We start from the raw sequence: 21688 nt of genomic DNA, 5'->3' as shown, positions 1-21688 counted from the left end.
ACCGTAACTTATTGCAAGAGGGTTATAAGCATCAGGTTTATTTTCTGATAGAAGGAATCTTGGAGCTGTATTTCAGAGGCTGTTGTGATAGTATTAAAGCTTCTTGTCTCTCAGTGGAGTTATGGAGGGGCCTGTCCAAATCACATAATAAGTTTGAACCAAAAAAGTTAGAAAACCTTTTTACACTTTAGGTGTGATGGATTGCCCTTTGTAATTCCAAAGGCATCTGCTCTGTCTTGGAGGACAGAAACTATGTTATTACCTTTATTGAAATAGGCAGTAAATTGAGAATTCCATTACTTGTTCACCTTCTTGAGCAGCTGATACTTTCCTTGGTTCATGCATAGAGAAGTCACCTGGAGATGTACGACTGAAGCAGGGTCTTCGGTAAAATGAATTCTGCTTGGGTATTATAGGGAATTTTTTTTTACCATAATGTAAGAAAAATCAATAAAGTTACCAACAGTCATTAAGAACTACGTGTATATTTAATGGAATGTGAGCAATCTGATTTTATGTGAATATATTTTCCCTTTTGTAACCAAAAAATCATATAGAAGAGATTAGGTGGAGCCCAAAGAAGATTAGGTATGGAAAGCAATGCTGGAGTGGTTTTTGGGCACCATCAGCCTGTAGCCCACATTGCACTATAGAGACCCTTGGTCTGGCCAGCATTATGATTGTGGGGCCCCGGTACATTGTATGACAGTGGGAGTGCACTTTACGATTTTTATTGATATTTGTCTCTATCTTATTAATATCTACTTAGGGGCAGATTTACTAAAAGTCTTAATTGTTTTTGAAACCACGAAAAAACTCATCTCAACAATTAGCAGTTATCATTTATCAAAAGGTCTGAACTGATCTGCAACTTTGTCAGCTTGTCGTAGAAAAGTCAGCGTCCAAAAATGTCTAAAACTACAAAGCAAAAAAATATCTTCCAATTGTAAAAGGGACATCTGCTATTGACTTCTACAGGATCTCTACAGGTTTTACATGGAGTGTTTTTGGTTTTGTGGCAGTTTTGTTGCATAATAAATCTTGGCAAAGTCATGCCTTTTGTTTCTGCGACTTTTTCAGCAACAAAAAGTGCAACCCAAAAAAGTTGCCCCCTTTAGTTTTATATTGCAGTATTTTCTGGTTTGGGGGTTGAAGCTTTTTATTATTGTTGGGGGAAAGAGTTCTAAAAAACCCTTCACTAAGCCAATAATAGCCAGGGGAATCATTATACAAATGACTGCAATTGAGCCCGATAAACACTTTATTTGTACTACTCATTTTATAAGACACTTAAAAAGAGGTAATTTAGCTTTTACTGGTTTGTAGGAGGAATAAGTAATACAGTCAAATCACTGCATATTGTTAAAAAAAAAACAAAACAGCATTTTATACAGAACCTTGTGACTACTTCCCAGGCTGTTACCATGGCAAGTACAGTAATTAAAAGTCTGAGTGTTTAGGCTGAATGAATGTGTCTCCGGGTGGGATCCCGCTAATAATTATAGTAAGGCTTACGGCACAGGGTTATTTGTGGGAATAGTGGGCATCTCAGTAGACAACTGTTTCTTATTATATTTGGCCTAAAAATACCAATTATAAGTGCTGAGGTGCAAACATAAGCATCTTTTTTTTTTTTTAACGCAGCTATTAATAGAGCTTCTCCAGCAGAATCCTGCATTAAAATCCATTTTTCAAAAATACAAACAGATGTTTTTTTCATTTCATTTGGAAATCTCACATTGGGCTAGCCGATTTCCTTCATCTTCCAGGGTGCCACAGCCATGTGACCTGTGCTCTGATAAACTTCAGTCACACTTTACTGCAGCACTGCAAGTTGGAGTGATATCCCCCCCCCCCCCCCCCCAGCAGCCAATCAGCAGAACAATGGGAAGGGAGCAAGATAACAGCTCCCAGTAGGTATGAGAATAGCACTCAATAGTAAGAAATCCAAGTCTGGCTTGGGACTCCTCCAGTTACATGGGAGTAGGAGAAACAATAGGTTACCTGAAATCAGTTCTGATTGTAGCGCTGGCTCCTTCTGAAATACATTTGTATGCTCAAGAATAACATTTTAAATAGTAGAGTGAATTATTTGCTTCAGTACAACAGTGCATTATCTGCAACAGTGTAATTAAGAAATAAAAAGTACACAATAAAAATCATGACATTCCCTTTAACAAAACCAAAGGGGTCAACAAAACCCTTTTATTGTCAACAACCGAATAAAAACTAGCCATTGATTATGTGTTAATATTACAGTAATAATCTCACCATGCTGTGCTGTATATTGCACCTGAGCATCAATGTTTTATGCAAATAAAACCCCTTTATTTATATACACAAGAATCTTAGTGGAGGTTCTGTTTACCTTCATTCTCTCTCACATTTTCAAAAAATCCTACCATTTTATGTTTCAGTTTACAAAACTGGTGTTATCAGGCTTTAAATGTGTGTTTGTGTAGGAAGTACACTTATTGACAAGGCCAACTTGGGTATATCCTTTTCCGCCATTTCTGACCCACCCCTTTGCCGTAGAAGCACTATATGTGGAGCAAGCCACTTTTAGATAAAACAGAATCAGGTATTTGTGCAAAAATTTCCCTAAAATTGTCACAACCCATTTGTACAGAATAGTGTACTCTTTTTTAATTGAATCATATTAACACAGTTCAACAATTAGGCTGAAAAAAGACACACATCCACCAAGTTCAACTTTTTATGTCAATATGAAACCTGCCTTACTGCTACTTGATCTAAAGCCTCTTCAGTTTGCCTCAGAGGGGGAAAATTCCTTCTTAACTCCAAGATGGCAACTGGACCAGTCCCTGTATCAACTGGCACTAAGAGCCCATACCCCTGTATTCCCTCACTTGTACTGAGAGCTATCTCCCATAACCCTGTATTCCCTCACTTGTACTGAGAGCTATCTCCCCTACCCCTGTATTCCCTCACTTGTACTGAGAGCTATCCCCCCTACCCCTGTATTCCCTCACTTGTACTGAGAGCTATCTCCCCTACCCTGTATTCCCTCACTTGTACTAAGAGCTATCTCCATACCCCTGTATTCCCCTCACTTGTACTGAGAGCTATCTCCCCTACCCCTGTATTCCCTCACTTGTACTAAGAGCTATCTCCCATACTCCTGTATTCCCTCACTTGTACTGAGAGCTATCTCCCCTACCCCTGTATTCTCTCACTTGTACTGAGAGCTATCCCCCTACCCCTGTATTCCCTCACTTGTACTGAGAGCTATCTCCCATAACCTGTATCCCTCACTTGTACTGAGAGCTATCCCCCCTACCCCTGTATTCCCTCACTTGTACTGAGAGCTATCTACCCCTGTATTCCCTCACTTGTACTGAGAGTTATCCCCTACCCTGTATTCCCTCACTTGTACTGAGAGCTATCTCCCCTACCCTGTATTCCCTCACTTGTACTGAGAGCTATCTCCCCTACCCCTGTATTCCCTCACTTGTACTGAGAGCTATCTCCCCTACCCCTGTATTCCCTCACTTGTACTGAGAGCTATCTCCCCTACCCTGTATTCCTCACTTGTACTGAGAGCTATCTCCCCTACCCCTGTATTCCCTCACTTGTACTGAGAGCTATCTCCCATACCCTGTATTCCCTCACTTGTACTGAGAGCTATCTCCCCTACCCCTGTATTCCCTCACTTGTACTAAGAGCTATCCCCCTACCCCTGTATTCCCTCACTTGTACTGAGAGCTATCTCCCCTACCCCTGTATTCCCTCACTTGTACTGAGAGCTATTCTCCCATACCCCTGTACTTCCCTCACTTGTACCTGAGAGTTATCTGCCCATACCCCCATGTATTCCCTCACTTTGTCTGAGAGCTATCTCCCATAACCGACTGTATTCCCTCACTTGTACTGAGAGCTATCTCCCCTACCCCTGTATTCCGTCCAACTCTGTAGCTGCGAGCTATCTCCCCTACCCTGTATTCCCTCACTTGTCACTGGAGAGCTAATCTCCCGACCCGTATTCCCTCACTTGTACTGAGAGCTATCTCCCATACCCCTGTATTCCCTCACTTGTACTGAGAGCTATCTCCCATACCCCTGTATTCCCTCACTTGTACTGAGAGCTATCTCCCATACCCCTGTATTCCCTCACTTGTACTGAGAGCTATCTCCCATAACCCTGTATTCCCTCACTTGCTAAATACCCATCCAACCCCTTCTTGAATCTATCTAATTTATCAGCCAGTACGACTGATTCAAGGGAGAGAATTACCCCCACATCCAGGTAATAATTGTACACTGATAAATATTGCCACAGGTATGAACTTCCTCACCTACAGACATCAGAGGGTTGATTCTGCAGACAAAATTTTGACTGTATTGATGAGTGTTTAAAAATGTTCTTACTAGAGGGAGAAGAAATATGAAAGCATGAATTCATTGGAAGCTTGCTCAGCTAATGCTTTGGTAGGAGTAGTTTGTCAGTCTTCCTCTGGATCTTTATACATCGGTTCTGTGCAAGGTTGGACTCAATGGCTTTTTTCCATCCCACTTGCTGCTACTGTCTTCTCCACAGTAATACAGGTATAGGACCCATTATCCAGAATGCTCGGGACCAAGGGTATTCCAGATAAGGGGTCTTTCTGTAATTTGGATCTCCATACCTTAAGTCTACTAAAAAATCAATAAAACATTAATTAAACCCAATAGGATTGTTTTGCATAAAATAAGGATCATGTATAACTTAGTTTGGATCAATTAGAAGGTACTGTTTTATTACTACAGAGAAAAAGGAAATCGGTTTTACAATTAAAGGTTTATTTTGTCTTGTTTGTGTAAGGTTTCTCCTGCAAGGCTTTAAAACTGGACTAAATGTTCCAGATGAGTTTTTACTTATACCGCTGCCATCTGCTACTGCAGAGCCTTATTAAATAGAATGGGTCACAGTACTATGGGTATTGATCTAACATTGCAGATTGTATTAGTTCTTCTGTAGCAGTATTATAGCAAGCCATTATACTATATTGGTCTGTACCAGCAACAGTATTTCTGTTTCTTCTTTGTAATGTTAAGTTCTGTAAAAAACTATTCCCATATGTAATAAAAGGCACAAAATTTGCCTAGGTAACCCATAGCAACCAATAAGATGTTTGCTTTTAAACAGATGACCAGTTAATTCTATCCGCTGATTGGTTGCTATGGCATACTTAGGGGCACATTTACTGAAACGCTAACATTTCTCATTTTTTTATTATTACAATTTTGACTAAATTCACTTTCACAAATGTCTGACATTTGTAAAAAAAAAAACTGAAATGAAAAAGTCAGGGTGGGAAGAAGTAACCTACACTGCGACTTTTTTGAATTGTTGCCCCCAAGAACTCAGATTTTCCTAATTTTGTACGAAACCAGAAAAACGTAACTAATCAGAAAAAGAAGGCAAAAAGAAGGATCCTTCAAAGAGAGAGAAGGGACATCTGCCATTGATTTCTACTTGATCTTGGCAACTTTTAGCTGGTAAATTGTTGGATTTGGATTTTAAACCGTTTGTCACATAGTAAATCTTGGAAAAGTCATGGTTTTTTTCCCCGTAAGTTTTAGAAGTAAAAATCTGAATCTGCCCCGAACGGTCAGATTTAACCACTTTCTGTTCATTCCTATGGGATTTTCAGAAGCATGTTTATGGGTGAAAGGAATTAATAGAAAGTGGGTGAGTTTTTATGTATTAAGCTCTAAATTCACATTTTGATAAATCTGCCCTATAGGGGCAGATTTATGAAAGTGCGAATTATGAGTACGATTTGCGACGATTCGCATTAAATACGAAAATTTCTGATGTGTGTTTTGCATTTTGCAAAAAGTCGTGTTGTGTTGATCCAGTTGATTGGAATATAGCCTTTGCAATTATATCGACTACTTCAAAATCAGTCAGGCTCATGGAAACCAGTATCAAACTCATGCTCAGATGGTTTCTGGTACCCTCAAGGCTTTATAAAATTTACTCACAAACAGCCACTAAAATGTGCTGGAGAAAATGTGGACAGGAAGGCACTCTTGTGCACACCTGGTGGAACTGCCCTAAAATACAAAAGTATTGGCAAGAAGTATTCGAGTTAACAAGCAGTGTAATTAAGCAACCGATGAACCACTCACCTGCAATAGCTCTTCTGAATCTAGAGTTGAACCTTCTGAAATTCTCCAACAAACTCCTTGTAGTACACATACTAGAAACAGCCCAAAAATGGAAAACCGATCTTATTCCCTCAATGCTAGAACTAAAAAACTTTTTCAACCTCTCATGATCCCTTGAATATCACAATGCAAGGATTAAGAACTCTCTATGTAACCACCATAAGAAATGGGACTCATGGAAGAACTTTACTGAGGTGGATACCCAGGAATAATAACCAATAATGTATATTATTGTCGCAAAGTAAGAATAAATTGCGCAAATTAACAAAAAAATACGCACAGTTCGAAAACTTAGAAAAATATATGAATTTTTAATATTCGTAAACAATCGTACATTGATAAATAGGCCCCCGTAGTGTCTTTTATAACATAACCCCCATATGAGCCTTATATAGGCAAGTAGAATGTGTTAGTTTCCAGCTGCACAACTGTGTCTACTTTGCCTTAATTCTTATGCATTTTCTGTTTTAATTGTTTAAAGTGTGGCAAGAATTTGGCTTCATTCCAGTACAGGAAATTTGACAAACCGTTAGTAGATGGGCTAGTAAAAAGGCCCATTGAATGGCTGCTCATTAAAGGCCAAACCAGTGGGAAAATGGGAAGAATATAACGGTCTGGATGTAGCTTCATATTTCTTTTTCTGAAGACAAGCCACTGCATGCAGCCAGCTGTAATGTCGTCTCCAAAGTACCTTTTTAATTTACTCATGACAGTTTGGTACATTTCCTTTTCTAATATCTACATCTCAACTGTTCTTTTAATTTGCTTTTGTGATGAGCAATCGCCCACGGATCATTAGGTCACACATTCTTGCATTCTTTCCCTCGTGTTATCCTAGTGCATGATCTTTTTGTGCTTAAGCCCCGGATGATAGCCCGCTCCATGCCAGACGCGTTCAACTATGATACGGATTATACCAATGTTCAAGTGTTGATAACCGTATTCAGGATTGTATTTTATTTTCGTGATACAGAAAAAATGTTACTTCAAATTCCTAATATAGAATCGCATTAACTATTGCTATGGCTCGTGATGCACAGAGGAGGTTAAAGCCTTCCCAGCTTCTAGTTACTCTAGTTCTAGTTAGTATGGTGAATCCGAAGCTCTGCTACAAATACAGTAGTAATCTAATATTTACTCATCTGGTACTGGTACAGCTACTTTACTCTACACCAAAAATAAAATTTTCTATTTTACAAACCAAATGAAAATCCTTGATTTTTTGGAAAGATCTATTTGCGCATAATACAAAATAAAATGATGTGTATATATAGTGAGAATCAACTCAAATGGCAGAATAGCCTTCCCAAAGAAAGAGACCAATGTAATTTTCAAGCAGTTGGTGTCTGTGTTTTATTCACATCAGGGTTTTTCCACAAGCAGTGCACTTTTCAATTTTAAAAACATAAGAAAATAAAAGTCATTCTTCAACAGGCTTGAGGTTTGCCAGCCTGGGGACCTGTCACCCAGACACATAAAGCTGTATAATAAAAGTCCTTTTCAAATTAATCATGTAACCCAAAGTAATTTCTATATTAACACATCCAAACCCATTATAAAGGCATTTAAGAATCCCAGCTGTCAATCTTATATTGCCTGCCCTGGGCACAGAGGCGGGGCAGACAATTACTTTTACTTTCCATTCAGCACTCACTTCCCCCCTCCCTCCTCACCATCTAATTGTGTAGCCTGTGCATGGACACGTGCATCAGCTCCCCCATTCTGGCGCATACATTTTGGGGTGATACAAAGCTTGCCTTAATAACAGTGGCCACAAAATGGTGCCTGCCTTCTTGCTGTAATTATGTAATTCCAAGACTGAAGGAAACAAGATTTCTATTATTTATATGGTGTAAATGACGTTTATTTTGCTTGAAAAACACAACAGATAATAATTTGGAATTATTATACCTTATACCTTAGATGCATATGTTTCAAAAGTGCCCCAGCAATTAATAGGGCAACAAATTCAAGGAAGTTTATCAATATTTAAGTCACAATCTTATAGTTTTTTCCCTAGCTCTCTCAGCTGCACCCCTTCACTTTCTTTTTATTACTTCTTGGACAGAGAGCTCACTCACATCTAAATCCAAGCACCTTGATGGGCTTTTCCAGCCTCAGCGAACACATTTACTCTGTCTCTGGGTTTTTTGGGGAAATTATTTTTCAGTTGACATATGAGGGTTGATTCACTAAAGTGCAATAATGCTTATCGCATGCTTTTTTTTGCGTTAAAATTGACGCGCAAAAAAAGATTCACATCGCATGCGTTGTCGCATATCGTATGCATTAAATAGTACGCAACTGCATTGCGTTAATTCTCGCACAGAAATAATACTAACGCATGATTCACAAACACTTAGGGGCACATTTACTAAGACACGAATCTGAACCGAATTGGAAAAATTCCGATTTGAAAACGAACATTTTGTGACTTTTTCGGGGTTTTTTTCGGCGTCTTTACGACTTTTCGGAAATTGACGCAACTTTTTCGTTACCAATACGATTTGCGCGAAAAAACGTGAGTTTTTTGTAGCCATTCCGAAGAATGAATTGAAGAATGGCTACGAAAAACTCGCGTTTTTTCGCACAAATCGTATTAGTAATGAAAAAGTCGCGACAATTTTCCGAAAAAATCGCAAAATACCAATCATTACGAAAAAAATGCAATCGGACGCATTCGGCCCGTTCGTGGGTTAGTAAATGTGCCCCTTAGACGCGCTAAATATCGCATTAGTCTGTGCGAAAATTAACACCTACTTGGGGCAGGCGGTACTTAAAGAAAATTGTGGTTGGTGAGCTTTTGGCAACACAATATGGACTTTGCAGTGGGATTTATTCAAGTCTGTGTTGGCCCCAGAGTGATGCAGCCTCCAGTTTGCATGGAAATGGTCATTTTCAGAAAATGTAGTTTTACGAACGTAATGGTGTGTATGGCTAATATGGCGTGTGTGCGATAAGTAGCGCACACGACAAGTAGCGCACTGCATCAAATACCGCAAGCAAATAGTCTTCGTGACTTAAATAACGCACACCGCATCGCGTCTAAATTAACGCAAGTAGCCTTTTAGTGAATCGTGCGTTAAGACGCGAAAAATTGGACGCGATAAAATTTTTACCGCATTATATAAATAGCGCTCGTTTTATTGCACTTTAGTGAATCAACCCTATGGTATGGTGATATAAATTAGGGAAAGATCCCTTATCCGGAAAGCCTAAGGTTCTGAACATTCTGGATAACAGGTCCCATACCTGTATATATCACAGTATGTATGTACATATAGAACCAGAGTATCTGTGCTGCACATGAGTCACACTAAGTATGGGAAACCGCATTTCACAACCAATTGGCCCTTGATCTCTATTATTTAATAAGTATAGGGAAATTGAAATGCATCTCACATTTTAATTATACAGAAGTCAATTATACAATCCGGCGGAACAATAGCTACAAGTGACTCATTTTGGGCTCGTTCATGAATGATATTCCCACTTGTGTTTCTTATTGATTTACACCATGCCTTGTCCAAGGCACCTTGTTTTCGCTGACAGGAGCTAATGTTTCAGAATTTAGCTTGCAAAGATATTGGCGTCTGACGCATACACGGGCAGCAATAGGCAGGCTCTAGCATTAACATCTACATATTAGGGCTATATTAGGCTTTCCCCACCTGGCAGTAAGTAATTGAACATTGCCCGAGGATTAATCACAGAACTAACGATAAAATTCTGCAACACGGAAACGTCTCAACGTGCCTCTCTTTAGCCAGTATAATTACACTGCGCTAGAAACGGCAGTCAAGGTCAGCAGTGCAACCTTCCTGGCTATGTGTTACTCATATTACTCAGCTTTCTCTCCTATAGCCCTTTTATTGATGCTGGGCTTTTATGAAAAATGATATTATGTCAATTATATATATCCATGTCCTATCTAGTAGGCTTCTGCACCAATAAAAGACAATTAAAGGAGAACTAAAGCTTAAGGGGTAGTTATTCACCTTGAAATGAACTTTTAGTATAATGTAGGCAATTGAAATTCCCTTTATGGTAAGTGCCACGTTGTAATCAGGCAGAGGGGTTTGTATAGGAGACAGGAAAATTAATTAGGAAAGATCTGAACAGAAGTGATATCAAACTATCAAATGAATAAAAATCCCTGACAACCATATCACATAAATTTCAGGCTGGATGTAGGTAGAAGAGCAAGGCAAATAGTTGCAAAAAAATACATAAAGACTAATTACAAATTGTTTCAGAACATCACTGTTTCAAGTATCCTTCTGCTTCTGTTGCACTTACCTTGTGTGAAAGGACATGTTTTAAAGGGGATGTTTACCCTTTGCAAAGCCCTACTAGCCCAAAAGAACAACTTAACCCTTGTCACTGAGATAAAAAAGTTGGTCAAAATCTCCTCTTACTGTATCCTCAACAATGTGCTACCCCTCGACCCCCTCATCCACCCCTAATCCACACATTCAAAAACTGCTTCTTTTTTAGAAAAAGCAAGTGGAACATTGGAGGATACTTTACTATTAACAAGGAATCAATACACAGGCCAGTCCTGTATGGTATCCAACCAAATGGCCCACCAGCCAAATAGGCAGATACCATAAAAGGCACCATACATGTATGGCATCCAACCAAATAATACATGAAGCAGACAGATACCCTACGGGCAGCCATGCACACTATGACCACCTTTCTATTGTTTATCGAAAAACTACTCTTTTTACGAGAAAGCAAGTAGACTATTGCAAGGCAGTTTTGCTGTGCTGAAGGCAGAAATGAACAACAGGTGGATACCAAAAGGGATCCATACACAGACCAATCCTGTATAGTATCCACCCAAATGGGCCATGGGGAAAACAACTCAGTGCCATAAAGGGATCCATACACAGACCAATTCTGTATGGTATCCAACCAAATGGGCCATGGGGAACACAGGTCAATACACATAAAGGGATCCTCTTCACTTTATCTGCCAGTGTACCATGCCGTTTCCAACAGGGTGCATCAACAGATTGAAACCTGCCCATTAGACGAACTGACTGACATTGACAGAACATGGATTTCAGTCCAGATATTTCAGCCAGCATACACTTATTGAATATCATACGAAACAATGATGTTAGCCTGACATGTATGGCTAGATCATGATGGCTAGATGTATTAATTATTTGCCTGCTTTATTATATTTAGCCATAAATGCTATTTTTTGTAGTAGTAATCCTTCCTGTGTTAAAATATGTTCTTCTCCAATATTGCCATAGCATACATAGAGACATTCTACATAGAGAGGATTATTATTCCCATGATAACCGCAACTGTATGATATTTCTTTGCAGAATTCCAATTTGATTCATCAGAAGGTGTCCCCTCCTACAGAACGGCACGGGTCACCCATCTCGTCATTCATCATTCTGGAACAGTTCAATGCTATCCGCCTGGTGCAAAGTATCCATCAGTCCTTGGCGGCTCTCAGTAAAGTCATAAGGGGAACTTCATTGTTGACTTCAGACGTACAGAGATTGGCAAGCGCTTTATTAGAACAAAAGGTACTTAAACAATATCGAATGGCATAAAGGTTTGTTCTGGTCACACATATATAAGAAAAACCTAAAGCAGTCATTCTTCCATTGTCATAGGGATTCATCCTACTCATTCTCTGTTATATTTGAAATATTACTCATTTTTTTAAAGAGAGTGTGTTATGTACAGCCTTGCTAGCACCTGTTTCCTTCTATTTCATACGCACACACATTTTATAACCTAGTAATGAATACTTATATATTCCTATATTAAAAACGCTTTTATTTTTATGAAGTTTTGTATTCACTATGGCACAGGCTGCTTATTACCATGAACAAGCCAAATTAAAGGGGTTGATCAGCTTTAAATTAACATTCGGTGTGATGTAGAAACTGATATTCAGAGATAATTTGCAACTGATTTTCATTTTTCATTATTTGTGATTTTTTAGTTATTAAGCCTTTTGTTCAGCGGCTCTCCAGTTTGGCATTTTAACAGCTACCTGGTTGCTAAGGCCTTGTTTACCTAAGACTGGAATATGTATAGGAGAGGGATCGAATAAAAAGAGAATAATACAAAGTAACAATAGCCTTACAGAGAAATCATTTTTGGCTACTGGAATCAGTGACACAGGGGTCAGCTGGAAAGAGTTACATAGGGTTGAAAAAAGACCAGAGTCCATCAAGTTCAACCCTTCCAAGTAAACCCAGCACACACAACCTATACTGACCTATCTATACCAACTGTGAACCGGTAACAGGTAAACAGGTGGAAGGGAGATATATTTCCCCTAGGTTCATCTCCTACTCCCTCATGTATAGTGGTGCTGAGTGGGTTAATTCCCCAAAGGAATCACACCTGGGGAATAATTAGCAGGCTAGATAGGCCTGCAGTCAGAGAGAGTGAGGGGCTGGAGCTGAGACTGGGAACTGAACTTGCTGTGTGAGGGTCTGTGCCTGCCTAAAGCAGCTTGGAGCATTTTCTCCCAAAGAGAAGGACTCTCACAAGGTACTGTGACTCTGGGGAGTTGTGTTTTTGGTTTAGCCGGTAATCCCAGTAGGGGACCGGTAATAGAGAGGGAAGCACCCTGTGTATTAGTTAGAGCCCAAGTGTGGCAAGGGTTTTGTTTACTTTTGTTTTACTTATGCTTCTGCTGGATACCAGAGTCAGTCATTGTACACAATAAAATGGACTGTATTCACCTAAAGGACTGTCTGTATGTCTGATCTCGCTTACATATGGTGGAGGATGCGGGCAAAGGCTATTTTCTCTTGGAAATAGTGAAGACAAAAATTTAAAGAGACAGACACTCTTAAAGGTGAAGTTTTTTTTTCCCTCTCCAAAACTAAAATGGAGGAAGTATTAAAGGTGATGCTGCAAACCCAGCAGCAGAACAATGCTAATCAGCAGCAAGCTAATACAAATCACCAGGAAGCGTTAAGGGTCCAGCAGCAGAGTAATGCTACTCAGCAACAAACTAATCAGTTGTTGGTTGCACAAATAAATGCACAAGCAGAAGCCAGTAAAGTTACTTTAGAACAACAGCAGCAAGTGAACTTGCATTTACAGCAGTGCATCCAAGCACTGGCGGAGAGGTTACAGGGTAGTACCGCCCTGGTGCAAGCACCAATAAATATCCGCAAAGCTGTGCAAAGGTCTCTGCAAAAGATGACGCCAGCGGATGATGTGGAGGCCTACCTGGCTGTGTTTGAGAGAGTTGCAGCACGGGAAAAGTTACCGCCAGAGGAATGGGCAGAGGTGGTAGCCCCTTACTTGACAGGCGAACCCCAAAAGGTGTACTATGACCTGAAGGAACAGGACTCGCATAACTATAATAAGTTGAAAGAGGAAATCCTGGTCCACCTTGGAGTCTTTTTGGCTGTTCATGCCAAACGGTTCAATGACTGGGTTTACACCAGAGGCAAGTCTGCACGGGCGCAAATGCATGACCTGTTGTATCTCACAAGAAAGTGGCTGCAGCCTGACCTCAACACGGCCGATCAAGTAGTGGAGAGGATCGTCGTAGAGCGGTACCGGAAAGCTCTACCCCGGGATCTCCAGCGGTGGGTTGGCCAGGCAGACCCCCAAGATATGACCCAGATGGTGGAGCTCGTGGAGCGGTTTGTGGCCACGGAGGGTTACCTCGGAGAAGGAGTTTCCCCACAGCGCCCTGGCAAGGCTCAGAGACTGCAGGAGAATCCTGGTAAGACTGTTCCATTTCTTAAAGGGGTGGTTTCCCAAAGTAACAGGGACAGAAACTCTGGTATGGCCACTGGACTTAATTCAGGCGCCAAGCCTAGAGTGGTGCCCAGACAGCAGCAAGAGGCCTCTGATAGAGAGAGAACGGGGGTACAATGCTTCCGATGTTGGGAGTTTGGTCATTTTGCAGCTAATTGCCCCCTAACAACAGAGCCTATGGATTGTAGCTGGGGAAGACGGAAGTCCCTGTATGCACACCCTGCATGCCTTGCTTCCGAACAGGAAGAGACTGGTAAACAATTTTGCCTGGTAGGCATAAAAGGACAGCAGGTATCGGCTCTACTGGACTCGGGGAGTTTGGTAACCTTAGTTCGTGCCAGTTTGTTGGACATAACTGACTCTCTGAACTCTCGGGTTGGGGTTATGTGCATACATGGGGATACAAAGGAATACCCAACTGCTGTGGTTATGATTGAAACCCAAAGTGGAAATGTTAAGTATCAAGTTGGGGTGGTTAAAAACCTAATGCATGCTGTGATACTGGGAAGAGATTTTCCATTGTTTTGGCAGCTGTGGGGTAGAGGGAGTAACACTGAAAAAGGGTCCCCAAGGGAGGCTGACTTGTCCCCAGAACCCTTTACATCCGGTGATAGTGCTGGAGAGGTTGGGGTAACTCCTGATATTTCCTCACCCCTAGAAGTGTTTGCTGGCCTGGAAGATGAAGTACAGGAGGGTGACATGGTACCTGATTAGAGGTGTCCCGAGACAATTTTGGTATTGCCCAAATGAGGGACCCAACTCTGTGCAAAGCCCGAGAGGGGGTAAAAGAAATAAATGGGGAACCCCAGTTTCCTGGGGCAGAAACAGTGTTCCCACTCATGGTCCTGAACCAGGATCTGTTATATCAAGTGAGCAAGATAAGGGGTGTAATTATAGAGCAACTGGTGGTGCCTCAGCAATATAGGAGGGTGGTGTTAGATGTGGCACACCGACATGTGCTTGGGGGACACCTGGGAGTTGATAAAACTGCAGACAGAGTCCTCCAGAGGTTCTTTTGGCCTGGGGTAGCGGGGGATGTTAAGCGATACTGTAACTCCTGCCCAGACTGTCAGATAAATGCACCCAAGCCTCATTACAGAGGTCCGTTGGTTCCCCTTCCCATCATTGAGGTTCCCTTTGAGAGGGTTGCCATGGATTTGGTAGGGCCCCTGCCAAAATCCGCTAGAGGGCACCAACACATACTGGTTATTCTGGATTACGCCACCCGATATCCTGAAGCAGTCCCCCTAAGAAATACTTCGTCAAAATGTATTGCCAAGGAGTTGGTACATTTGTTTTCCCGGGTGGGGATACCGAAAGAGATCCTGACAGATCAGGGTACCCCATTTATGTCCAAGGTAACCAAAGAGTTGTGTCGCCTCTTGGGTATTAAACATTTATGCACGTCCGTTTACCACCCTCAAACTGATGGGCTGGTTGAACGGTTTAATAAAACCCTAAAGGCCATGCTGAAAAAGGCTGTAGACAAAGACGGGAAAAACTGGGACTGTCTGTTACCCTTTCTGTTGTTCTCCATCAGGGAGGTACCTCAAGCCTCAACGGGGTTCTCCCCATTTGAGCTACTATATGGTAGACACCCAAGGGGGCTGCTAGATATAGCCAAGGAAACTTGGGAACAGGAGGCTACCCCCTATAAGACTGTGGTAGAACACATTGCTCAAATGCAAGAGCGTATTGCAGCTGTGTTACCCATAGTAAGGGAACACATGGCACAGGCACAGGAGGCCCAAAGCAGGGTTTACAACAGGTCTGCAACAGTAAGGACCTTTAATCCTGGGGACAGAGTGTTGGTACTGGTTCCCACAGTTGAGAGTAAGTTCCTGGCCAAATGGCAGGGGCCATATGAAATCATCGAAAAGGTGGGTGAGGTGAACTATAAAGTAAGACAACCTGATAAGAGGAAACCAATTCAACTTTATCACGTGAATTTGTTAAAGCCATGGAGGCAGCAAGAGGTCCTTGCATCAGAGCCAGTACCTTTGCCTCATGGAGATAATCTGGTTCCTGAAGTAAAAATCGCAGAAACCCTGTCGGTTTCACAAAAACAGGAAGTAAAAGAGTTTTGATGAGAAACAGGGATGTCTTTTCTGACCTTCCTGGGCGAACCAATCTCATTAAACATGATGTTGTTACTGAACCCCAGGTAAAGGTAAACGTGAAGCCCTACCGAATCCCTGAGGCACGGAGACAGGCAGTCTCCGAAGAGGTGAGGAAAATGTTAGAACTGGGGGTAATTGAGGAGTCCCACAGTGATTGGTCTAGCCCCATTGTTTTGATTCCCAAGCCTGATGGAAGTCTACGGTTCTGCAACGACTTCCGTAAATTGAATGAGGTCTCAAAGTTTGATGCCTACCCCATGCCCAGGGTAGATGAACTTATAGAGAGGCTGGGCCCTGCTAGGTACCTAACCACTTTAGATCTCACTAAAGGTTATTGGCAGGTACCTTTAACTAAACAGGCTAAGAAAAAGACAGCCTTCTCTACCCCAGAGGGTCTTTTTCAGTATAATGTGTTACCCTTTGGTTTACATGGGGCCCTTGCAACGTTCCAAAGGTTAATGGATCGGGTCCTTAAGCCACATAGACCCTACGCCTCAGCCTATTTAGATGATGTAGTCATCTTCAGCACAGATTGGGAGTCTCACTTAGCAAAAGTGCAGGTGGTGCTAGACTCAATATGAGAAGCTGGACTTACTGCCAACCCTAAAAAGTGTGCAATAGGGATGGAAGAGGCCAAGTACCTAGGCTATGTGATTGGAAGAGGGGTAGTACAGCCTCAAATAAATAAAGTAGAGGCAATACGAAAGTGGCCCCAACCAGTGACAAAGAAGCAAGTTCGTGCCTTCCTGGGGATAGTGGGCTACTATCGCAGATTTGTGCCTAACTTTGCTTCCATTGCAGCTCCTCTAACAGACCTTACAAAAGGGAACAACTCAGTGATGATCAAGTGGTCTGCAGAGGCTGAGAAAGCTTTTATAGAGCTTAAAAATTCCCTGTGTAGACAGCCGGTACTGATAACGCCCGATTTCAAGAAAGAATTTGTGGTACAGACAGACGCCTCAGATGTAGGACTGGGAGCTGTCCTCTCCCAAGTTGTAAATGGTGAGGAACACCCAGTAGTCTATTTAAGCAGAAAGCTTACACCGGCTGAGAGGAGGTACTCCATTGTAGAAAGGGAGTGCCTGGCCATTAAGTGGGCATTGGAGGCCCTGAAGTACTATTTACTGGGTCGTAAGTTTAGGTTGATCACTGACCATGCTCCCCTTAGATGGATGTCAGAGAATAAGGAAAATAATGCTCGAGTCACCAGATGGTTTCTGGCTCTCCAGAACTTTAAGTTTACAGTGGGGCATAGGTCTGGGGCATTGCAAGGGAATGCAGATGCCCTCTCAAGAGTTTATTGTCAGGTGGCTCATTGTGCTCAGCCCTACGGGCTGAAGCAGAGGGGGGGGATATGTGAACCGGTAACAGGTAAACAGGTGGAAGGGAGATATATTTCCCCTAGGTTCATCTCCTACTCCCTCATGTATAGTGGTGCTGAGTGGGTTAATTCCCCAAAGGAATCACACCTGGGGAATAATTAGCAGGCTAGATAGGCCTGCAGTCAGAGAGAGTGGGGGGCTGGAGCTGAGACTGTGAACTGAACTTGCTGTGTGAGGGTCTGTGCCTGCCTAAAGCAGCTTGGAGCATTTTCTCCCAAAGAGAAGGACTCTCACAAGGTACTGTGACTCTGGGGAGTTGTGTTTTTGGTTTAGCCGGTAATCCCAGTAGGGGACCGGTAATAGAGAGGGAAGCACCCTGTGTATTAGTTAGAGCCCAAGTGTGGCAAGGGTTTTGTTTACTTTTGTTTTACTTATGCTTCTGCTGGATACCAGAGTCAGTCATTGTACACAATAAAATGGACTGTATTCACCTAAAGGACTGTCTGTATGTCTGATCTCGCTTACACAACACATACATAAACTATATATACAACCACTAATACTAACTGGAGATATTAGTATCACAATAGCCTTGGATATTATGCAGAAGAGGAAAGCAAATAATCCTGCAACTATAAATAGTGAAGACCAATTGCAAAGTTGCTAGGACATTTTATTACATATTAAAAGTTAACTCAAAGTTGAACCACCCCGTTAACAGATTTTTAAAATGTCCCTTGAACTGAGAGATTTATTCATTTGGTTTCAATTGAGGAATCCTGAAGAATTCCCAGCAGGTCAAAATTTACTCCCTCTTATCCACATTTTTATAATGTTTTAATGAATTGCACATTTCTCACCTCAGATAGATGTGTTGATTCATCCATTAGGTTTCAGTGGGGTTTTAGAACTCCGTTCAGCTCAGGTATTGGACAGTTATTTTCTGTGCAGAAGCAAATGGTTAAAATGAAAACATTAAATATAAAATAATTGGCAATGTTTCACCAAGTGGTAACGATTGGTAGAAATTAACTGGGCCCTTTAATGTAGGCCTTTAGAATGGCTTTCAGTACATTGTTATAACTCTTAGTAATGTTCTTTACAAATGCACATTCTGGCTGGTTTTCCACAAAAAGTCTTGAATATGAATGTGTCTTAAGGAGACTGGCTGGCAGTGATCTTACTCAATGGCACAAATCTGTATTGAAAAGTATTTTATTAATGGCTGCCAATTAATGTATTCCTTCTGAGGTTTCATATATCATTGGAATAGCAATTCCCTAATTAGATAGAGAGATAAAAACAGGCAGGCTTTAATAGTGTATTAGGGTGAGAAACAGGACAGTGTTCTTCCCTTTGTATTAACTGCAGTGTGGTGCACTGTTAAAGGGGAAGTTCACCTTTAAATCAGTCACTGGCCTTGGCAACCTAAGGTGGGCAATATTGGAGTAATCTGATTATTTGGCCCGAGGGCCAAACAATCACATTACAATGACAGGAACAGGACCCATTGGAGCAAGGACTGCATCAGTGAGCCAATGTGGTCCTCAATTTGAGGCCAGATATCTGTCAGGTAAGGTGGCCATACACCTTACAATTACGATCTTTCCTGCGGCCATTGGTCAGTAGTTCGTTCCATCCACTGACGTTCAGAGCTGAATCGTCAGATATGAAGATAGAAACAATAGGGATTCTACCTCCACCTGACAAATCAGCCCTAAACGCAGATTTTGCTTGGGTGCCTCCAACAGTGCCGGAGCAAAATTTTTCGTCCCACCTGATTGATGAGAAGACGATATCCGACACTCCTGCAATATCGGTTGCCTTGTCGATCTGCCATACATGCACTGAAACCTAGTTTCGTACCATAATATCGGTGCATGTGTCTACCCTAAGACTACATATTGCTTATCTTTCTATAGAAGATCTGACCTATTAATCCTTTATTCTGACTTCCAAAACACTGCCTGGTTGGAGGCATACACTTTTCAAATAACTTTTAGGAATGACTTTTACAAGCTGCAATACAATGCTTATATCAAGTGTTTATATTGATTACTGGATCTGTCCCAGCCACATCACTGCAGTGATGTACACTGAGAAATTCTACAATCCTGCATCAATACAGATAGGGGGTTGGCTTTGGTCATTTCTCACAAACCAAAAGGCTATAGGCAAATAACTAACCTTTCCTTTATAGCTGTCTTAGGCAAGCATTTGGGGTGTAACAGGAATCTAGACACCTCCTTTTTTAATAAATGGCAAATATTGTTTATGTACAGGAAATAAATAAAGGCCAGTGGTGGAATGTCCCATGTAAATAAAACGGTGCTTGTTCTGCATGTTGCATATACACTTAAACAGTAACAGGGTAATAGTTTCCATGGTTTTGTGCACTAGGACTAGGTCATTTTGAGTCTGAAATATCTGCTTTATTACATGTGCACAATACGTTGGACTAACCCATAATGCACCTATACTACTTGTGAAAATCGCGTTCTGTATTAAATATATGAGGCTCATTTTCTGCAAGGTCAGTGATTACCAGTTGGTGCTCTAGTAGTCATGTGCTTACAATGGATCTTTTTTATGGAAATGTTTCTATGTAAGTTTTCTTTGTTATTGCTAAGACAATGGGCACAATGTAGGAAGATCTCATTCTGACTACATATAAGGCTTTTTGTTATATAATAATGCACAGTTTAAGTGCTTCTATTTATAAATATGCTGTTATCTTTATTTTCAGTGCCCTCTCGCCTGGCAGAATAAGTGGGAAGGTCCTGAGGATCCTTTGCAATACCTAAGAGGTCTAGTAGCACGAGCAGTTGCCATTCAGGTAAATGTTTTAAGAGTTATGCATAGAATAAAGAGTGAATGTATATTTGTACGGACAAAACATGCCCTCTCTGGGGCACTTGTATTGGGCAGTACAGGTAATAAGCTGGTTCTATATTGAATAGTGCTGCAACATAAACAAAAATTGTATTCATATATTTAAGAAACTTTATTGTTCTTGATTAATGGTTGATGAGCTTGCCTAGACAGTAGGCTAGCAGCCTGTAAGCAAGGCAGCTTGGGTATCTTTTAACTTCATTCTCCTGCCAAAGGAGGCAAGCCAACATTTGGAGCCCAGCAGGAGGGGAAAAACTTGCTCGGCACATTGTGCAACATGGCACGGTGCCCGCTCACAGTAAAAAAGAGAACAAGATAACCTTTAGGAAAATGTCAGAATTCATTGAGTCATGACAGATGCAATGGGGCAAGCTCTTAAAGGAGAATGGAGAATCACAGTTCAATGCCTTGTGACAGTATGGATGTTGCAAGTTACTAGGACAAGGTTATACCATCAGGAAGGGAGTGAAGCAAGATTTATTTCAGTGTATATATAGTTAGGCTATACTACTTCCCTTCAGGAGCCTATATAGGCGGTGTCTCATCCAGGCACTTCATCCTTTGGCCAAGTAAGAGACAGATAACTGTGCCAGACCAGGTAGAAAGTTGTGCCTTGCTAGGCTAGGCAGAGAGAAAAGAATACTGTTATGAGCTCACTTTAGAAGTGAGAGACAGGTAGGACAGGGGTCCAAGAACTAGAGAATATGGGGTACATGCTGAAAAGAGAAAGAGGGTCTTTCACGCTGAGATATTTGTGCAACAGATAAGATTTGCTGATCAGTTGGCTCCGGTCTTCCCCTGTACCACCTTCGAGAAGCCTGCAATAAAGTCTGCTGTGGTTCAGCGCATTTATGGTGTCATGCCATAAACTAACTTGAACAGTTATGTCCCATATGGCCCCCCCTCAAGTCTCTGATTGGCTACTGGCTGCCAACAACTTAGAGAGCTGTAAAGGAGGAAGTAGTGTTCTGGCCATTATGTTAGACATCTTCCCACTCCAGCCTTTATACATTATTACATTTTTGTAACTATGTTGAAAACATTTTTTATTTTACGCGCTCTATCTATTTTGCGATTTTTCATTTTTACACTGAACTGTTCCTTTGAAAGGAATACAAAAAGTTGCTTCTGGTTTATACTCTTTGTGCCACTTTGGAAATGAAAACTAAATAACTATTTTTCCCTCTCAAAATTTACTATTTTTTTTTTTACCTAATTTTGTTTTTTTGTTTGCTTTTAAGTAAAGCAGTTTAATATAAATTGACTTTAATATGCAGCTTGTTTACATAATGATTCCTTCTGTAAATATCATATTAATATGTTCTTATATTAATGGAGAAACAATTCTTGTTTCAACCCTCTTCCATTGTCTTTCTCTCTGAGATATCCTCCCTTTCTGACTATCCACATAAT

At 41.2% G+C, this 21688-nt stretch overlaps 1 protein-coding gene across 1 annotated transcript in view; it reads left to right on the top strand.

The window, feature by feature from the left end:
- Positions 1–21688, top strand: part of dync2h1 (dynein, cytoplasmic 2, heavy chain 1) — a 201153-nt gene that overhangs the window by 158473 nt on the left and 20992 nt on the right. The window contains exons 84-85 of the mRNA XM_031897315.1: positions 11520–11729; positions 20130–20219. Coding sequence (XP_031753175.1) covers positions 11520–11729; positions 20130–20219 — 300 coding nt within the window. The remainder of the gene's footprint in view (positions 1–11519; positions 11730–20129; positions 20220–21688) is intronic.

Source organism: Xenopus tropicalis, chromosome 2 (assembly GCF_000004195.4).
Source record: "Xenopus tropicalis strain Nigerian chromosome 2, UCB_Xtro_10.0, whole genome shotgun sequence".
NCBI lineage: Eukaryota > Metazoa > Chordata > Amphibia > Anura > Pipidae > Xenopus > Xenopus tropicalis.
Note: the sequence above shows the minus strand (reverse complement) of the source record. Positions and strands in the feature narration are given on the sequence as shown.